Below are 19,253 nucleotides of genomic sequence, written 5' to 3'. Positions count from 1 at the left end.
ATTTGGTGGGAGTGGTCTCTAGCCTTACAACCCTCTGAAATCTGTGTTCCTCTTCTGTGTCCCCAGGTCCTGTCACTGCACTGTTGGTGGCTGTGCCTTCGGCTACCTAGGCTCTGGAATTTCTTTTCCAAGCCTTGCATTCCTCATTTTCAGTCATTCTTTGAAGCCTATTTCTTTGGTAAAATTTAGGTGACCTGTCCTAATATTAACGTGACTGTATCAAATGTTGACTGTTAGCACTCCACCCTCCTGAGAAGCACCTTTGGCCATTTTACTATGTTTGAGATGTTGTTGAAACAAGTATAGGGAATAATGAGCAGGAAAATATGAACAAGGAAAATTAAATTCTAATTTTTTTTGTCTCCCTCAAGGGAAAGGGATGTTTTTGATTTTCGAAGTTCACCTGACTCTGCAGGGAAATTTCAGGTAAGAGAATAAATTTCCCTTGAATGAGAATTGAATTGGAAATTGTCATAAAATTGTCAGTTAATCTGATTTGCATTCACTCCCTTTACAGTTTATTACCTCATTTGCAATTGGCAACTTGATAGTTATCAAATAATTAATGGACTCAGTAGAGAGTTATTTGTGTAAAGAATTATTTCAATTTTAAGTTAATTGTACATTTGTGACACTTAAACTGTCCTGTGCAATACTGTTCACGTTTATCATAACAGTTCCGTATTCTAAAGACCTCGGGTCACAGTTTTGCCTTCTTGATGCTAGTTAAAAACTATGGGTGCGATTCTCTGGAAAGATTTTTAAGTGTGGTAGCGAGTGGGAACTGCTGCGAGCTTTCTGGCGCTCGGTCTTGTCGCAAATGAAGGCTCACCAGCCAGTTTGCCAGGGCCACGATTGCCAGCCCTCCGCTTTCAAGGTCGAGCAGCATGTAAACAGCACTTGCACAGCAAACCCCACTCAGCTCACAGCCATGGCTCCGAGAAGACCAGCCCCAAGAGTCAGCGGTGTGGGCTTGGCAGGGCTCCGAGATGTGATGAGGCCATGAAGGATGTGCTGTTTCTTTCTCTCCCCCCCCCCCCCCCCGAGGGTCCCGGAAGGTGAGCCACAGGGCAGCCATTGCTGCCTGGGACAAAGTGGCAGCGACTGTAAGCTCAGATTGTGACCAGAAGGACCTTCTTGCAGCATTGGAGAGCAGTCGGCAACCTACACCGGGCAGCATGGTTGATACCAACGGTCCCACCCTCCATGCGGCCCCTAACCCTTCCATCACCCCCTGCCACTGTGAACATGCGTGTGGCTAACAATGCCCTCTCTTGTGTCTCTGCAAAGCTCTCACACAAGCACTGGGAGAGGGCCTAGATTGGCAATGGCATGCCGGACTTGAGAATCCTCACCACCTTCAAGGAACGGGTCCTGGAGGTGACTGAGGTGGCCGTGGTCACCAATGCGTGGATCGGCGAAAGCCTCGGAGGTAAGGATCCACTAGACCCCCAACGGAGGACTCACACAAACGTAAGTTGTTATTGCCCTACTTGGGCAGCATGGTGGCACAGTGCTTCTGGGCACAATCTCATCAGCACCACACATCAGATGGAGGCAGGAACCCCCAGGCGAGATAGCTGTTGGAGGTCTGCTGAATCCCAAGACCCAGCTGGGACCCAGCCTGATGCTAAACACAGGGTCACCTGGAGCTGATGGAAAAGTTGGGGAGGAGCTGGTACCATCAGGGGGAGATGTCAGCGACACTCCTGCAGGTCCATATCCGATTGAAGGAGTCCCAGAGATCACGGACGCAGATGTTGGCGACAATGCGTGGCACCAAGGCCAACACTACTAGGGTGGTGACTGCAGTGGAGAGCTTGGTGCGTGACGTTGGTGCCATAATGAAGGTGTCCCAAAGCCATGGCTGAGGGTCTCGGCAGAATGTCTGACTTGCTGGGGGTGTGATCCAGTGCCAGGCTAACATTGATGTGGTGCTGCGGGATATGTCCAGCTCTCAGATAGGAGTGGCCGAAGTGCTGCAGAGCATGTCCCAGTTACAGTTGGGCATTGCTGAGATGCTGCAGAGCATGCCCCAGTTACAGTTGGGCATTGCTGAGATGCTGCAGAGCATGTCCCAGTCATTCGGGAGCATTGCTGAGATGCTGCAGAGCATGCCCCAGTCATTCGGGAGCATTGCTGAGATGCAGCAGAGCATGCCCCAGTCACTCGGGAGCATTGCTGAGATGCTGCAGAGCATGTCCCAGTTACAGTTGGGCATTGCTGAGATGCTGCAGAGCATGCCCCAGTCACTCGGGAGCATTGCTGAGATGCTGCAGAGCATGTCCCAGTTACAGTTGGGCATTGCTGAGATGCTGCAGAGCATGTCCCAGTTACAGTTGGGCATTGCTGAGATGCTGCAGAGCATGCCCCAGTTACAGTTGGGCATTGCTGAGATGCTGCAGAGCATGCCCCAGTTACAGTTGGGCATTGCTGAGATGCTGCAGAGCACGCCCCAGTCACTCGGGAGCATTGCTGAGATGCTGCAGAGCATGCCCCAGTCACTCGGGAGCATTGCTGAGATGCTGCAGAGCATGCCCCAGTCACTCGGGAGCATTGCTGAGATGCTGCAGAGCATGCCCCAGTCACTCTGGAGCATTGCTGAGATGCTGCAGAGCATGTCCCAGTTACAGTTGGGCATTGCTGAGATGCTGCAGAGCATGCCCCAGTTACAGTTGGGCATTGCTGAGATGCTGCAGAGCATGCCCCAGTTACAGTTGGGCATTGCTGAGATGCTGCAGAGCATGTCCCAGTTACAGTTGGGCATTGCTGAGATGCTGCAGAGCATGCCCCAGTTACAGTTGGGCATTGCTGAGATGCTGCAGAGCATGCCCCAGTTACAGTTGGGCATTGCTGAGATGCTGCAGAGCATGCCCCAGTTACAGTTGGGCATTGCTGAGATGCTGCAGAGCATGCCCCAGTTACTCGGGAGCATTGCTGAGATGCTGCAGAGCATGCCCCAGTCACTCGGGAGCATTGCTGAGATGCTGCAGAGCATGCCCCAGTTACAGTTGGGCATTGCTGAGATGCTGCAGAGCATGTCCCAGTTACAGTTGGGCATTGCTGAGATGCTGCAGAGCATGCCCCAGTCACTCGGGAGCATTGCTGAGATGCTGCAGAGCATGTCCCAGTCACTCGGGAGCATTGCTGAGATGCTGCAGAGCATGTCCCAGTTACAGTTGGGCATTGCTGAGATGCTGCAGAGCATGCCCCAGTTACAGTTGGGCATTGCTGAGATGCTGCAGAGCATGTCCCAGTCACTCGGGAGCATTGCTGAGATGCTGCAGAGCATGCCCCAGTTACAGTTGGGCATTGCTGAGATGCTGCAGAGCATGTCCCAGTTACAGTTGGGCATTGCTGAGATGCTGCAGAGCATGTCCCAGTCACTCGGGAGCATTGCTGAGATGCTGCAGAGCATGCCCCAGTCACTCGGGAGCATTGCTGAGATGCTGCAGAGCATGCCCCAGTTACAGTTGGGCATTGCTGAGATGCTGCAGAGCATGCCCCAGTCATTCGGGAGCATTGCTGAGATGCTGCAGAGCATGCCCCAGTCACTCGGGCGCATTGCTGAGATGCTGCAGAGCATGCCCCAGTCACTCGGGAGCATTGCTGAGATGCTGCAGAGCATGTCCCAGTTACAGTTGGGCATTGCTGAGATGCTGCAGAGCATGTCCCAGTTACAGTTGGGCATTGCTGAGATGCTGCAGAGCATGCCCCAGTCACTCGGGAGCATTGCTGAGATGCTGCAGAGCATGCCCCAGTCACTCGGGAGCATTGCTGAGATGCTACAGAGCATGTCCCAGTTACAGTTGGGCATTGCTGAGATGCTGCAGAGCATGTCCCAGTCACTCGGGAGCATTGCTGAGATGCTGCAGAGCATGCCCCAGTTACTGTTGGGCATTGCTGAGATGCTGCAGAGCATGCCCCAGTCACTCGGGAGCATTGCTGAGATGCTGCAGAGCATGCTCCAGTCACTTGGGAGCATTGCTGAGATGCTGCAGAGCATGCCCCAGTCACTCGGGCGCATTGCTGAGATCCTGCAGAGCATGCCCCAGTTACAGTTGGGCATTGCTGAGATGCTGCAGAGCATGCCCCAGTCACTCGGGAGCATTGCTGAGATGCTGCAGAGCATGTCCCAGTTAGTTGGGCATTGCTGAGATGCTGCAGAGCATGCCCCAGTCACTCGGGAGCATTGCTGAGATGCTGCAGAGCATGCCCCAGTTACAGTTGGGCATTGCTGAGATGCTGCAGAGCATGCCCCAGTCACTCTGGAGCATTGCTGAGATGCTGCAGAGCATGCCCCAGTTACAGTTGGGCATTGCTGAGATGCTGCAGAGCATGCCCCAGTTACAGTTGGGCATTGCTGAGATGCTGCAGAGCATGTCCCAGTCACTCGGGAGCATTGCTGAGATGCTGCAGAGCATGCCCCAGTCACTCTGGAGCATTGCTGAGATGCTGCAGAGCATGCCCCAGTTACAGTTGGGCATTGCTGAGATGCTGCAGAGCATGCCCCAGTCACTCGGGAGCATTGCTGAGATGCTGCAGAGCATGCCCCAGTTACAGTTGGGCATTGCTGAGATGCTGCAGAGCATGCCCCAGTTACAGTTGGGCATTGCTGAGATGCTGCAGAGCATGTCCCAGTTACAGTTGGGCATTGCTGAGATGCTGCAGAGCATGTCCCAGTCACTCGGGGGCATTGCTGAGATGCTGCAGAGCATGCCCCAGTCACTCTGGAGCATCGCCGAGGGCATTGACCCCTTGGTGCAGACATCGGGGAGCCGCCAGGGCTGGCAGATCCAGGTGATGCAGGGGCATCTGGGGCTCAAACCAGCTGCCCCTCCATCCAAAGGTGAACCCCAAGGCCCTTTGGGCACCGACCATGAGGAGGCGCGCTCAAGTGAGAGCAAAAGGGGGCCTGAGAATCATGCCCTATATCTTGAAAAAACATGCGCGCTTGGCGGTTGGAAGCCAAAGCGGCTGCGAATCCGGATCCCGCCCAATCCAATTAAAACGCGTGATATTATGCTGGCTGGCCAGCAAGCACCCCGTCTCCTGGGTGATGGCCTCCAAGCCCCGGTGAAGGCAGTCCATGAAGGAGCGATGTGCTGATGCTGAGGGATGGTAGAAGGAGGCCGCCCCACCAAGAAGGCATGAACCAAGGTGGCAGCTCAGGTCAGTGGACATGACCAAGTCCAGCGTGCCTGGATCTCGCGCCGGAAAAGGATCAGTGACTTTCTGCACTTGGCAAGGGTGAGTACTGAGTGGGTTGTGCGCTGAATGAGGTATTGAGAGTGTCCATCTATGGTTGCAATTCAATGTGTGGGTTTCATATAGTCGCTATGTTGCATTAGCAACATAGAAAACCACCATACCAGTACCAAAGAAGAAGGTAGCCTGCCTCAATGACTACCAACCGGTGGCCCTGACGTCTGTTATCATAGAACATAGAACAGCACAGAACAGGCCCTCGATGTTGTGCCGAGCTTTGTCCGAAACCAAGATCAAGCTATCCCACTCCCTGTCATGAAATGCTTCAAGCGACTAGTCATGAGATGCATCAACACCAGCCTCCCAGGTGGTCTTGATCCATTGCAATTCGCCTATGGCAGCAACCGATCCACAGCAGATGCTATCTCTCTGGCCTGACAATCAACACTCGAACATCTCAACAAGGACACCTACGTCAGACTGCTGTTCATAAACTACAGCTCCGCCTTCATTACTATCCCAACAAGACTTAATAACCAAATTCTGAATCTTGGACTCGACCCCTCCCTGTGCAGCTGGATTCTTGACTTCCTCACCAACAGACCGCAACCTGTCAGGATAGGCAACAGCACCTCCTCCACAATAGTCCTCAAAACCGTGGCCCCACAACTATGTGTACTTAGTCCTCTACTGTACTTTCTATACACACATGACTCTGTGGCAAGACTCAACTCCAAATCAATCTATAAGTTTGCAGGTAGAACATAGAACATAGAAAAATACAGCGCAGAACAGGCCCTTTGGCCTACGATGTTGTGCCAAACTTTTGTCCAAGATTAAGAACAAATTAATCTACACCCGATCATTCTGCCATAATCTATGTCCCTATCCAATAGCCGCTTGAAGGTCCCTAATGTTTCCGACTCAACTACTTCCACAGGCAGTGCATTCCATGCCCCCACTACTCTCTGGGTAAAGAACCTACCTCTGACACCCCCCCCTACATCTTCCACCATTCACCTTAAATTTATGTCCCCTTGTAATGGTTTGTTCCACCCGGGGAAAAAGTCTCTGACTGTCTACTCTATCTATTCCCCTGATCATCTTATAAACCTCTATCAAGTCGCACCTCATCCTTCTCCGTTCTAATGAGAAAAGGCCTATCACCCTCCACCTTTCCGCGTAAAACCTACTCTCCATTCCAGGCAACATTTTGGTAAATCTCCTTTGCACCTTTTCCAAAGCTTCCGCATCATTCCTAAAATGAGGCGACCAGAACTGCACACAGTACTCCAGATGTGGCCTTACCAGGGTTTTGTACAGCTGCATCATCACCTCACTGCTCTTAAATTTAATCCCTCTGCTAATGAACGCTAACACACCATAGGCCTTCTTCACAGCTCTATCCATTTGAGTGGCAACTTTCAAAGATCTATGATCATAGACCCCAAGATCTCTCTGCTCCTCCACATTGCCAAGAACCCTACCGTTAACCCTGTATTCCGCATTCATATTTGTCCTTCCAAAATTGACAACCTCACACTTTTCAGGGTTAAACTCCATCTGCCACTTCTCAGCCCAGCTCTGCATTCTATCTATGTCTCTTTGCAGCCGACAACAGTGCTCCTCACTATCCACCACTCCACCAATCTTAGTATTGTCTGCAAATTTACTGACCCACCCTTCAACTCCCTCATCCAAGTCATTAATGAACATCACAAATAGCAGAGGACCCAGAACTAATCCCTGCGGTACGCCACTGGTAACTGGGCTCCAGGCTGAATATTTGCCATCCACCACCACTCTCTGACTTCTATCGGTTAGCCAGTTAGTTATCAAATTTCCCACTGTCCCATGCCTCCTTACTTTCTGCATAAGCCTACCATGGGGAACCTTATTAAATGCCTTACTAAAATCCATGTACACCACATCCACTGCCTTACCTTCATCCACGTGCTTGGTCACCTCAAAGAATTCAATAAGACTTGCGAGACAAGACCTACCCCTCACAAATCCGTGCTGACTATCCCTAATCAAGCAGTGTCTTTCCATATGCTCAGAAATCCTATCCCTCAGTACCCTTTCCATTACTTTGCCGACCACCGAAGTAAGACTAACTGGCCTGTAATTCCCAGGGTTATCCCTCTTCCCTTTTTTGAATAGGGCCACACCATTCGCCACTCTCCAATCCCCTGGTACCAACCCTGTTGACAGTGAGGACGAAAAGATCATTGCCAATGGCTCTGCAATTTCATCTCTTGCTTCCAATAGAATCCTTGGATATATCCCGTCAGGCCCGGGGGACTTGTCTATCCTCAAGTTTTTCGAATTGCCCAACACATCTTTCTTCCTAACAAGTACCTCCTTGAGCTTACCAGTCTGTTTCACACTGTCCTCTCCAACAATATGGCCCCTCTCATTTGTAAATACTGAAGAAAAATACTCGTTCTCTTCAGACTCAATACACAATCTCCCGCTACTGTCCTTGATCGGACCCACCCTCGTTCTTGTCATCTCATATTTCTCATGTGTAAAAGGCCTTGGGGTTTTCCTTGAACCTACCCGCCAAAGATTTTTCATGCCCTCTCTTAGCTCTCCTAATCCCTTTCTTCAGTTCCCTCCTGGCTATCTTGTACCCCTCCAGCGCCCTGTCTGAACCTTGTTTCCTCAGCCTTACATAAGTATCCTTCTTCCTCTTAACAAGGCATTCAACCTCTCTTGTCAACCATGGTTCCCTCACTCGACCATCTCTTCCCTGCCTGACGGGGACATACATATCAAGGACACGTAGAATCTGTTCCTTGAACAAGTTCCACATTTCACTTGTGACCTTCCCTGACAGCCTATGTTCCCATCTTATACAATTCAGATGATGTGCCATAGAGAGCATCCTATCTGGCTGCATCACAGCTTGGTATGGGAACTGCTCGATTGCAAGAAACTGCAGTGTAGTGAACTCAGCCCAATGCATCACACAAGCTTGCCATCCTCCCATTGGTTCTGTCTATACCCCCGCTGCCTCAGGAAGGCAGACATCATTGTCAGAGACCCCTCCCACCCTGGCATTGCCTTCTTCCAGACCTTCGGGCAGAAGGTCCAGCAGTCTGAAGACCTGCACATCCAGACATAGGAACAGCTTCTTCTCTGCAGCTACCAGACTCCTCAACGACTCCCCCTTGATCTGATCTGTTCACTGTAAGAACACTATTCATGAGGCCCTATGCTGTTTTGCTCATTTATTTGCTTTGCTTGTCCTCTTGTTCCGCACTGCAACCAAACACTGTTTGTCGATGTACCATTTGTCAATTTACTCTGTTGATTATTCTTTTGTCTACCGTATACGTTCCCTTGGCCGCAGAAAAATACTTTTCACTTTACTTCTGTACATGTGACAATAAATATCTATCAATCAGTCAATCAATTGACATTTACGAGGCATCTGGATGGGTACATGAATAGGGAAACAAGGGAAGCGGACCGAGTAACAGCAGAAGATTTATTTTTTAACATGGGGCATCATGATTGGTGCAGGCTTGGAGGGCGAAGGACCTGTTCCTGTGCTGTACTTTTCTTTGTTGTCTCGAATCACAACTGTACCTGATGCCCTGAGGCTGCAGAGATGAATCAGCAGCTCTGCTCTGTCAAGGTTCAAGTCTGCAAGGTAGCATTCTCCGACCTCTTGGGTAGGGAGTGTCCCTTTGAGCTGGGAAGGCATCAAGCACTGGAAGGCGCTTCTGACTCCGCCGCTCCTCCCCTCCCCCGGCACTGGCACGTGCCGCTCCTCCCCTTCCCTCACCCTGGCTCGCGCCATTCCCCCCCCCCCCCTCATGCCTCTCCTCTTTCCCCCCCGCGCCGCTCCTTTTCTCTCCTCCTCTTAAGCCAGCCATGATGGTCAGCATCTGTGAGGAGAAGCTGAGGCTCTTGACCAGGAAACTGGTTTGAGAAAGATTAGGAGATCCAGGTTCTCCTTAAGTGCAAACGCAAGGTGTTCCCAAACTGGCATCTCCATAAAAGCTTGAGTGATAGGAAACAAGCCTAACAGTCAACTGAAGGCCGTCGTGTATCAAAGAACTTGTGATCTAAAGAACAGAAGGTGGGTGGAAAGAACGCAGGAGACACAGCTGCTTGGCAACAATCACAGCTTCTCCAGCGCAATCGCAACTATCTACAGTCTGATTTACCCAGGGTCCCATCCCACTGAGAGCCAGAAACAGCGAGGCATTTGTCAAAGATAAAGAGGCAGTCACCCCCCCCTGGAGAGCACTGACCTTTTTTTTTTTAGAAAATACTTTATTGAGGCATTTATAATTTTAACATTTAAACAGGTATCCAATACACGAGTGGTCAAGCAAAAAGTGCGGAGGATATCGGAAGTCTGCAGAGGGATTGGGATAGGTTAAGTGAATAGGCTAGGGCCTGGCAGATGGAATACAATGTTGACAAATGTGAGGTTATCCATAACAGCAAACGGGATTATTATTTAAACGATAAAATATTAAAGCATGCCGCTGTGCAGAGAGACCTGGGTGTGCTAGTGCATGAGTCGCAAAAGGTTGGTTTACAGGTGATTAAGAAAGTGAATGGAATTTTGTCCTTCATTGCTAGAGGGATGGAGTTTAAGACTAGGGAGGTTATGCTGCAATTGTATAAGGTGTTAGTGAGGCCACACCTGGAGTATTGTGTTCGGTTTTGGTCTCCTTACCTGAGAGAGGACGTACTGGCGCTGCAGGGTGTGCAGAGGAGATTCACTAGGTTAATCCCAGAGCTGAAGGGGTTGGATTATAAGGAGAGGTTGAGTAGACTGGGACTGTACTCGTTGGAATTTAGAAGGATGAGGGGGGATCTTATAGAAACATATAAAATTATGAAGGGAATAGATAGGATAGATGCGGGCAGGTTGTTTCCACTGGCTGGTGAAAGCCGAACTAGGGGGCATAACCTCAAATTAAGGGGAAGTAGATTTAGGACCACGTTTAGGAGGAACTTCTTCACCCAAAGGGTTGTGAATCTATGGAATTCCTTGCCCAGTGAAGCAGTAGAGGCTCCTTCAACAAATGTTTTCAAGATAAAGATAGATAGTTTTTTGAAGAATAAAGGGGTTAAGGGTTATGGTGTTCGGCCTGGAAAGTGGAGCTGAGTCCACAAGATCAGCCATGATCTTATTGATTGGTGGAACAGGCTTGAGGGGCCATATGGCCTACTCCTGCACCTAGTTCTTATGTTCGTCTGTGCTTAAGTAAAAAAACCCACAATAACATACCCAACCATCCCAATCAAAGGCCCTAACTACCCATACATTAGATTCCCAACCAGTATTGTCACCTCCATGCCTTCTCCCGCTCCCCCCCCCTCCCGTCCCTCAATGAACGGCTGCCACCTCCAAGTTAAGCCCTTTGGTGAAGCCCTTACGACAAACTTAAGAAACCCAGCCATTTCACTGACCCAAAAACATGACTTTTTTACATAGAACAGTACAGCACAGAACAGGCCCTTCGGCCCTCGATGTTGTGCCGAGCAATGATCACCCTACTTAAACCCACGTAACCCGTATACCCCTAACCCAACAATCCCCCCATTAACCTTACACTACGGGCAATTTAGCATGGCCAATCCACCTGACCCGCACATCTTTGGACTGTGGGAGGAAACCGGAGCACCCGGAGGAAACCCACGCACACACGGGGAGGACGTGCAGACTCCACACAGACAGTGACCCAGCCGGGAATCGAACCTGGGACCCTGGAGCTGTGAAGCATTGATGCTAACCACCATGCTACCGTGAGGCCCCTATAGAGATCAGAACCTTTCACAGTTTCATGGCTGATTCAGCCGGTCTATACAAATTTAATCTAATTTCTTTGCTTTTCAACTGTACTGCTCTAGAAATGAGCCACAATGGTGTTTCATAACTTAATAACCTGCTTTGCTACATTGTAAGTTTTGCATCTATATCCCTTGGGTGTTCCCATTTTGGCACTTATTTTCAGACCAAGAGTAGATGTCCTCCTACCAAAATACTCAGTATTAAATTTATATTGAAGGTAATTTGCCAACTATATGCACATATTGAGAGTATATCAATGACTTCCCATATTTTTGTTCTTATCCTCCTTCTTATGGAACACCACGAGCGTTAACCCCGATCAATGATTTATGCTTAGTCAGATTGCTATTCATCATAATTTATGCTTAGTCAGATTGCTATTCATTCTGCTAATTATCTCATGACTTTAAAAGTGGCCAATGCCCCCCCCCCCCCCCCCCCACCCCCCACCACCAATTAAGGATCAATTTAGCGTGACCAATCCACATACCCAGCACATCTGTGTTGTGGGGGTGAGACCCATGCAGACACGGGAAGAACATGCAAACTCCACACGGACAGTGATCCTGGGTCCTCGGTGCTGAGGCAGCAGTGCTAACCACTGCACCACCCGGCTTTTTATTAATTCACTAGTATCAATAGCACTGGTTGCCAATCCCCAAATGCCCTCAATTGCAATGTGTGTAGTGTGGGTACTCCCACATTACTAATAGGCAGGATTTCCATGATTTTAAACCAATGACTGTGAAGGAATGGTTCCAAACCAGGATGGTGCATTGCTTTGAGGTGCCGGTAATCCAAAGCATTTCTTGCCTTCGTCCTAGGTGATGGAGGCGACGGGTTTGGAATGTGGCTCAGAAAGTTGCTGTAGTGCATCTTATCGATGGCACACATTGCTGCTACTGTGCACTGGTGGTGGGAGTGAAATTATTAAGGCAGTCGACAGTGTTGATCAAGCGGTATGCTTTGTCCTGTATGATGTTGAGCTCCAGTGTTTTTGGAGCAGCACTCATCCTGGTAAGCAAGCATTCCACTCCAAATTCAATAGTGTCTATGGCATCCTTCTTATCTACCTGTTACTTCCCTAATCAAGTTTAACCATCCCTTTCAGAATCAATGCTGATTCTTTGGAGGCTCCGAGTCCCTCCATCACAACACAATTCGGCAAAGGCCGAAACGTCTGCTTCTCTTCCCCTCCCAAACCTCCTGGATTTTCCGACGCTCAAATATTGCCACCTCTGGACTCGGAGTCACCCTCGCTTCCTGAACCTCTGACATGACATCTGAAAATCCCTGCCATAATCCCCTCTGCCTCGGACACACCCAAAACATATGCACATGATTCGCAGGACCTCCTCCACAGTGCTCACACCTGTTCTCCACCTCCTCAAAAAAAACCTACTCATCCGAGCCACAGTCATATGAGCCCTCTGGACCACCTTAAATTGGATCAGGCTGAGCCTGGCACATGACGAGGATGCATTGACTCTCCGCACGGCCACCTCCCATAACCCAACTTCCAACTCCCCTGCCAACTCTTTCTCCCATTTGCTCTTCACCTCCCTTCTTGGAACCCCTTCCCACTCCATCAGTTCCTGATATATTTCCGAGCACCCCTGTTTTTGACATTGCCTCATCTGTAATCCCCTTAGTGGAAGGCAGAAGGCAAGGAAAGCCCGGAAGATGCCTCTGGATAAAATCCCGCACCCATCCCCCCCCCCCCTCCCCCGGGAACTCAAACTCCTCCTCTAGCTCCACCAAGCTCTGTAAACCCTCCTCAATGAACAGATCTCCAAATCTCTCAATCCCTGCTTGCTGCCATCTCCTGAAGCCCTCTTCCAGCTCTCTTTCTCCCCCCCCCCCCTCCCCCCCGGCATGCGTCACTGTCTGTGCGGAGTCTGCACGTTCTCCCCGTGTGTGCGTGGGTTTCCTCCGGGTGCCTGGGTAGGGTGCTCTTTCCAAGAGCCAGTGCAGACTCGATGGGCCAATGGCCTCCTGTACTGTAAATGCTATGAACCGGTGATTGTCACAGATCAGTGACCACACCGATGCCCCCTTCAGTACCATGTGCTTCCTCCATAGCCCCCACACTCTTGGGGCTGCCACTACCACTGAGCTTGTAGAGTAACGAGATGGCGAGAATGGCAGAGGTGCTGTTAACAAAGCCTTCAGACCCATGCCCTTGCAAGATGCCGCCTCCACTCGCTCCCACACCGAACCCTCCACCACTACCCACTTCCTAACTATCAATATATTAGCCACCCAGTAATAATTAATGAAGTTCGGGAGGGCCAACACTTTCCCGGCCCATATAAAACCAGAGATCGCCACGTTCATCTTCCTAAAAAATGATTGGGGATGAAAATTGGAAGAGACTGAAACACGAACAGCAATCTCGGGAGGACTGCAATTTTCAGTCTGTACCCTCCCCGCCAATGACAGCGAGAGCACGTCCCACTTGCGGAAGTCCCCTTTCATTTGCTCTATCAACCTGCCCAAATTTAATTTGTGAAGCTGACCCCAGTCTCTTGCCGCTTGAATACCCAGGTACCTAATTCTCCCTCCCACCACCTTGAACGGCTTCTCCCTCAGTCTCCTCTCCTGCCCCCTTGCCTGGATCGCAATAACCTCACTCTTGCCCATATTCACTTTGTAACCTGAGAACCGGCCAAATTACTCCAATATCCCCATAATTCCTACATTCCCTCCCAACGGGTCTGTACATTTGCCACCAATGCCTGATCTAGCAACCGGTCCCAATCCACAAATCCCTACCCAAACCTTCCCAGGACCTCTCTCAGATATTTCCATTCCACCCGATCAAACGCCTTTTCTGCATCCATGGCAACCACCGCCTCGACCTCACGCCCCTCCGCAGGCATCATTACTACGTTAAGGAGCTGCCTAATGTTAGATGCCAGGTGTCGTTCCCTTAATAAATCCCGTCTAGCCCTCCACTATTACCCTTGGCACACAATCCTCTATACGTGTGGCCAAGATCTTTGTCAGCAATTTTGCATCCACATTTGGCAGGGAGATTGGCCTATGCGACCCGCAGCTCTCCGGATCCTTATCCTGTTTCAAAATAAGAGAAATCGATGCCTGCAATATTGGGGGGGGGGGGGGGGGGGGAACACTCCCAGTTCCTTTGATCATTGAAAGCCTTTACCAGAGGGCAGCATGGCGGCGCAGTGGATAGCACTGCTGCCTCTCGGCTCCGAGGTTTGATCCCAGTTCTCGGTTGCTGTTCATGTGGAGTTTGCACATTCTCCCCGTATTTGCATGGGTTTCACCCTCCCAACCCAAAAGATGTGCAGGGTAGGTGGATTGGCCATGGTAAATTGTCCCTTAATTGGAAAAAAGATAATTGGGTACTCTAAATTTATTAAAAAAAAACCTTTACCAGAAGCGGCCCCAACAGCACGGAAAATGTTTTATAGAACTCAATCGGGTATCCGTCCGGTCCAGAGCTTTGCCCGATTGCATCGTCCCCCAATCCCGATTGGAGCTCCCAAACCCTCCACCAACTCCAGCTGTCCTTGGTTACTTCAGCCCCCCAAGAAATCGCTTCATCCCCTCCTGCCCGGCTGGGGGTTCCAATTTATACAATTTACTGTAAAATCCAAAACACTTCATTCACCCCCGCCAGATCCAGAATCACCATCTCACCTGTATCCCACAATTTCCCTATCACTCTCGCCACTTCCTGTTTCCTCAGCTGGTGTGCCAGCATCCTGCTAGCTTTTTCCCCATATTCATAATCATTTATCTAAACCACAAACAGGATGGTCCCCAACACTGACCCCTGCACAATCCCAGGGGACACGGGCTTCCAGTCGGAAAAACACCCCTCAGCCATTGTCGTGGTATGATTAGCATAGCTGCCTGCCATTGGTGCAGAACACCGGCTTACCATTGGCCCTGGTCGGTCATGTGCCTCTCGACCGATTGGTTGAGACCAGTCATGTGACGGCTCCCCGATTGGTCGAGAGGCAGAGTAAACCACGCCTCCAGGGCGGGGTATAAATACCCAGTACTCCCGGCGGTCGTCCATATACTGTAATCGACCGCAGGGCTAACATCTAGCTGATTAAAGCCTTGCTTTTGTCCAGCAACTCGTCTCCCGTTCAATTGATGGTACATTAGCCATCACGCTCTGCTTCCTGTCACTCGGCCAACTCTGGATTCATTTTGCCAAATTTCCTAGGATCCCATTGGCTCTTACCTTCACTCAGTCTCCCATGTGGGACCTTATTAAAATCCTTGCTGAAATCCAAGTAGACATTGTCAAATACATTTCCCTCATCTGCACACCTGGTTACCTGTTCGAAAAATTCAATCAAGTTGGTCAGACATTACCTCCCCTTAATAAAACCATGCGGACTGTTCGTGGTTAAGCCCTGCCTCTCCAAATGCAGATTAATCTGTCTCTCAGAATTGCTTCCAATAGTTTCCCCAGCACTGAGGATAGACTGACTGGACTGTAGTTTCCTGGTTTCTCCCTTCATCCCTTCTTGAATAGGGGCAGCACAGTAGCACAAGTGGATAGCACTGTGGCTTCACAGCGCCAGGGTCCCAGGTTCGATTCCCTGCTGGGTCACTGTCTGTGCGGAGTCTGCACGTTCTCCCCGTGTCTGCGTGGGTTTCCTCCGGGTGCTCTGGTTTCCTCCCACAGTCCAAAGACATGCAGGTTAGGTGGATTGGCCAAGATAAATTGCCCTTAGTGTCCAAAAAGGTTAGATGGGATGACGGAGTTACGGGAATAGGGTGGAAGTGAGGGCTTAAGTGGATCGGTGCAGACTTTATGGGCCGAATGGCCGCCTCCTGCACTGTCTACGTACCATATTGACTAACCTCCAGTCTTCCAGCATCTATCTCTCCTGTGACCAGAGAGGAATTGAAAATTATTGCCAAGGCCCTGGTATTTCCTCCCTTGCTTCACTCAACAATCTGGGATACATCTCGTCTGGCCCTGGAAATGTGTCTACTTTTAAGCCTGCCAGGCCACTCAGAACCTTCTCTCTGTGTTAATCTCTTTAATTTTATCATAGTCCTTCTCCCTGATTTCTATACCCACACTGTCCTCTCAAGAGTGAACATTGAGACAAACCTACCTAGAACCCGACCTACATTCTCCATCTCCACACACACATTACCATTGTGGCCCTTAATGGCCCTGCTCTTTCCCCAGTTATCCATTTACCTGAATTTACTTGTAAAACAACTTGGATTTTTCCTTTATTTTGTCTGCCAGTATCCTTTCATGTCCCCGTTTTGCTCTCCTAATTTCCTTCCTTACACGTTTTGTACGCCGCCTCGGTCTTCTGCTGTTTGTGCCCTTGATATTGCCATAAGCTTCCATTTTTCTCTTTATCCAATGCTGTATATTCTTTGATATCCAAGGTTCACTGAATTTATTGGTTCCACCCTTTTTCTTGATTGGAACATGTTGGCCCAATTTCCTCCTTGAATGCATTTCCCTATTCTGTGGGTTTACCTAAAAGTGTCCGCTCCTAGTCCACTCTGGACAAATCATATCTGATCTTATTAAAAATGGCCTTCCCCCAATTTAGAACGTTGACCTCGGGCCCATTCTTGTCCTTTTCCAGAACAATCTTGAATCGAATGGAGTTACGATCGCGGTCAGCAAAATGCTCCCCCACTGATACTTTCATTTACCCAGCTTTGTTAACTAACATTAAGTCCAGGAGCACCGCCTCTCTTGTGGGATCTGGCTTAAAAAGTTTTCCTGGATGCATTTTAAGAATTCTGCTCCCTCTAAAGCTTTTACATCATGGCTGCCCCAGTTAATATTTGGGAAGTTAATTTTCCCCACCATCACTCCGCTATTACTTTTACACTTCTCTGAAAGCTGCCTACATGTATGCACTTCTATTTCTCTCAGATTGTTAGGGAGCCTATAGAACACTTCCAGCAATGTGATTGCTCCTTTTTGGTTTTTAAGTTCTACCCACATGGCTTCAATTGAAGAGCCTTCTGAAGATGTTGCCCCTCCTTAATGCTGTAATTGACTCCTTGGTCAAAATTGTGACACCCCTTCCTCATTTACCTCCTCCCCTATCTTGCCTGAAGATCCTGTATCAGCAAAGAACAACAACAAAGAAAAGTACAGCACAGGAACAGACCCTTCAGCCTTCCAAGCCTGCGCCGACCATGCTGCCTGTCTAACCTAAAACCTTCTACACTTCCGGGGTCCGTAACCCTCTATCCCCACCTTATTCTTTTTTTGTCCTGGAATATTGAGCTGCCAATCCTGTCCCTCTCTGAACCATGTCTCCGTGACATCATACCCCATGTTTTAATTTGGCCTCAATTCATCTGCTTTGTTCATCAGACTCCTTGAATTAAAATAAACACCATCCAATCCTGTCAAACTCCCTTGTGACTTAACTGGTTTAAAAGTTCTATGCCATAAGATATCTTGTGCCTTTTGAGACATCTGGAGTATTCTTTGTTCCAGTCATACTCGGGTCTTCTCCCCCACATCATTCTCATATGTAGATTGTATCTGTGATGATTTTTTGCTGTCACCTTGAACTGGAAGGTTTTGCCAGTTTTGCTTATGATTTCCATCCTTCATGTGGTGCATCTCTGACCCCTTTCTTTTCTCCACTTTTTTTTATCTCTGTTTAGCATCATTTAAGAGGCACCTAGATAGGTATATGAACGGGCGGCAACAGAGGGAAGTAGACCTTGGAAAGTAGGAGACAGGTTTAGATAAAGGTTCTGGATCGGTGCAGGCTGGGAGGGCTGAAGGGCCTGTTCCTGTGCTGTAATTTTCTTTGTTCTTTGTTCTTTGTTCTTTGTCTTTGTTCTTTGTTTTTGGGGATAGGCCATCAACCTATATCCTCCAAAGAGAGGCAGCAGCATCGAGGTAATGTCACTTGACTGGTAATCCTGAGACCCAGGGTAATGTTCTGAGGAATCTGGTTCGAATCCCACCACAGCAGATGGTAACATTTGAATACAGTATAAATCTGGAATTAAAAGTGTTATAATGTGCACAAAACCATTGTCAATTGTTTTTAAAACCCGTCTGGTTCACAAATATCACCTAGGGAATGAAATATGCCATTCTTACCGGGTCTGACCTGCATGTAACTTCAAATCCACAGCAGTGTGATTGACTCTCAAATGCCCCCTGAAAAGGTCCAGCAAAGCCACTGCATTTAAGGGCAATTGGGGATGGGCAATAAAGCCAGCAACACCTGTAACAGCAGCTCCCTTGGCAACACTTCTAATTCATTGGTCATGTCAATGTAGTCTTCCATAGCACTATTTCTCAACTGAGAAACTCCTCACACTTCCACCACCACTTTCATTTTCTGATCTCAATTTCATGTTTGCTGCTCAGTGTGATCAGCTCTACATTGATCAGATCAAATGCAGATTGGGTGATTACTTTGCCAAATACCTCTGCTCAGCCCCACTGACCTTTTGGCCATCTGTCATTTTAATTCTCAATTCCACTCCCACTAGGAACTTTGACCTCAATTTGATAACTCTGAATTTGCTGATGTGCTCATTCGCTATCAGCAGGCAATGCAGAAGAACATGAGGCTCTGATAAATGGACTCCCCTTTCGAGCAGGAAAGCAGTTTGCCAGATGTTGAGGTGGTAGAAACCTAAGAGCAGTTCAAACGGATCTCCTGAATTAGTGTGAAGTTTTTGAACTTTCACTGAGTGAAGCAGCAGCCAGATTTCTGGCATTCAGTTCCTAACATCAGGGTGCAAGGCTGTGAAGACTTCAGTGACATGAAGAGGTGGAGCTGGCCAAAGATTGTTGGGAGGAGCAGTGGAGCGACTCGCAGCCTCCAGGCAGGGCTGAGGTGGGGAGGCGAGCAGCCTTACCAACCAAAGATCAAAGACCAGGCCCGATGAAAGCCAACGGCAGCCAAGCAGCCAGCCAGGAGCACGCCCGCAGTCGTTGAGGCTCGAGGCCCCCCACTCGAGCAAGAGTCGAGAGATGACCAATCGGGAGTGCAAACTCCAGGCAAGTAGCGGGGTCGTGGTTTTAGGGGAGCAGAGGTCAGTGGGACGACTCAACCAGAACCAGAGACCATGTCTGAGAATGAGGGCTGGCCAGCAACCAGAGGGGGTGAAAGAGCAGAGGCCAGGTCAGATGGTCAGCAGCTTCCAGCCTGTCTGTCAGGAGCAAGATGAGGTTGCAAAGTGCATAGTAAAATAGGACTGAGGGTTA

General features: G+C 49.3%; 1 protein-coding gene across 1 annotated transcript in view; it reads left to right on the top strand.

Annotated features, from left to right (window-relative positions):
• The window catches only part of sycp2l (synaptonemal complex protein 2-like), a 210,125-nt gene that overhangs the window by 112,688 nt on the left and 78,184 nt on the right, over positions 1–19,253 (top strand). Inside the window, exon 22 of the mRNA XM_038796429.1 lies at positions 372–426. Coding sequence (XP_038652357.1) covers positions 372–426 — 55 coding nt within the window. The remainder of the gene's footprint in view (positions 1–371; positions 427–19,253) is intronic.

Source organism: Scyliorhinus canicula, chromosome 5 (assembly GCF_902713615.1).
Source record: "Scyliorhinus canicula chromosome 5, sScyCan1.1, whole genome shotgun sequence".
NCBI classification, from domain to species: Eukaryota; Metazoa; Chordata; class Chondrichthyes; order Carcharhiniformes; family Scyliorhinidae; genus Scyliorhinus; species Scyliorhinus canicula.
Note: the sequence above shows the minus strand (reverse complement) of the source record. Positions and strands in the feature narration are given on the sequence as shown.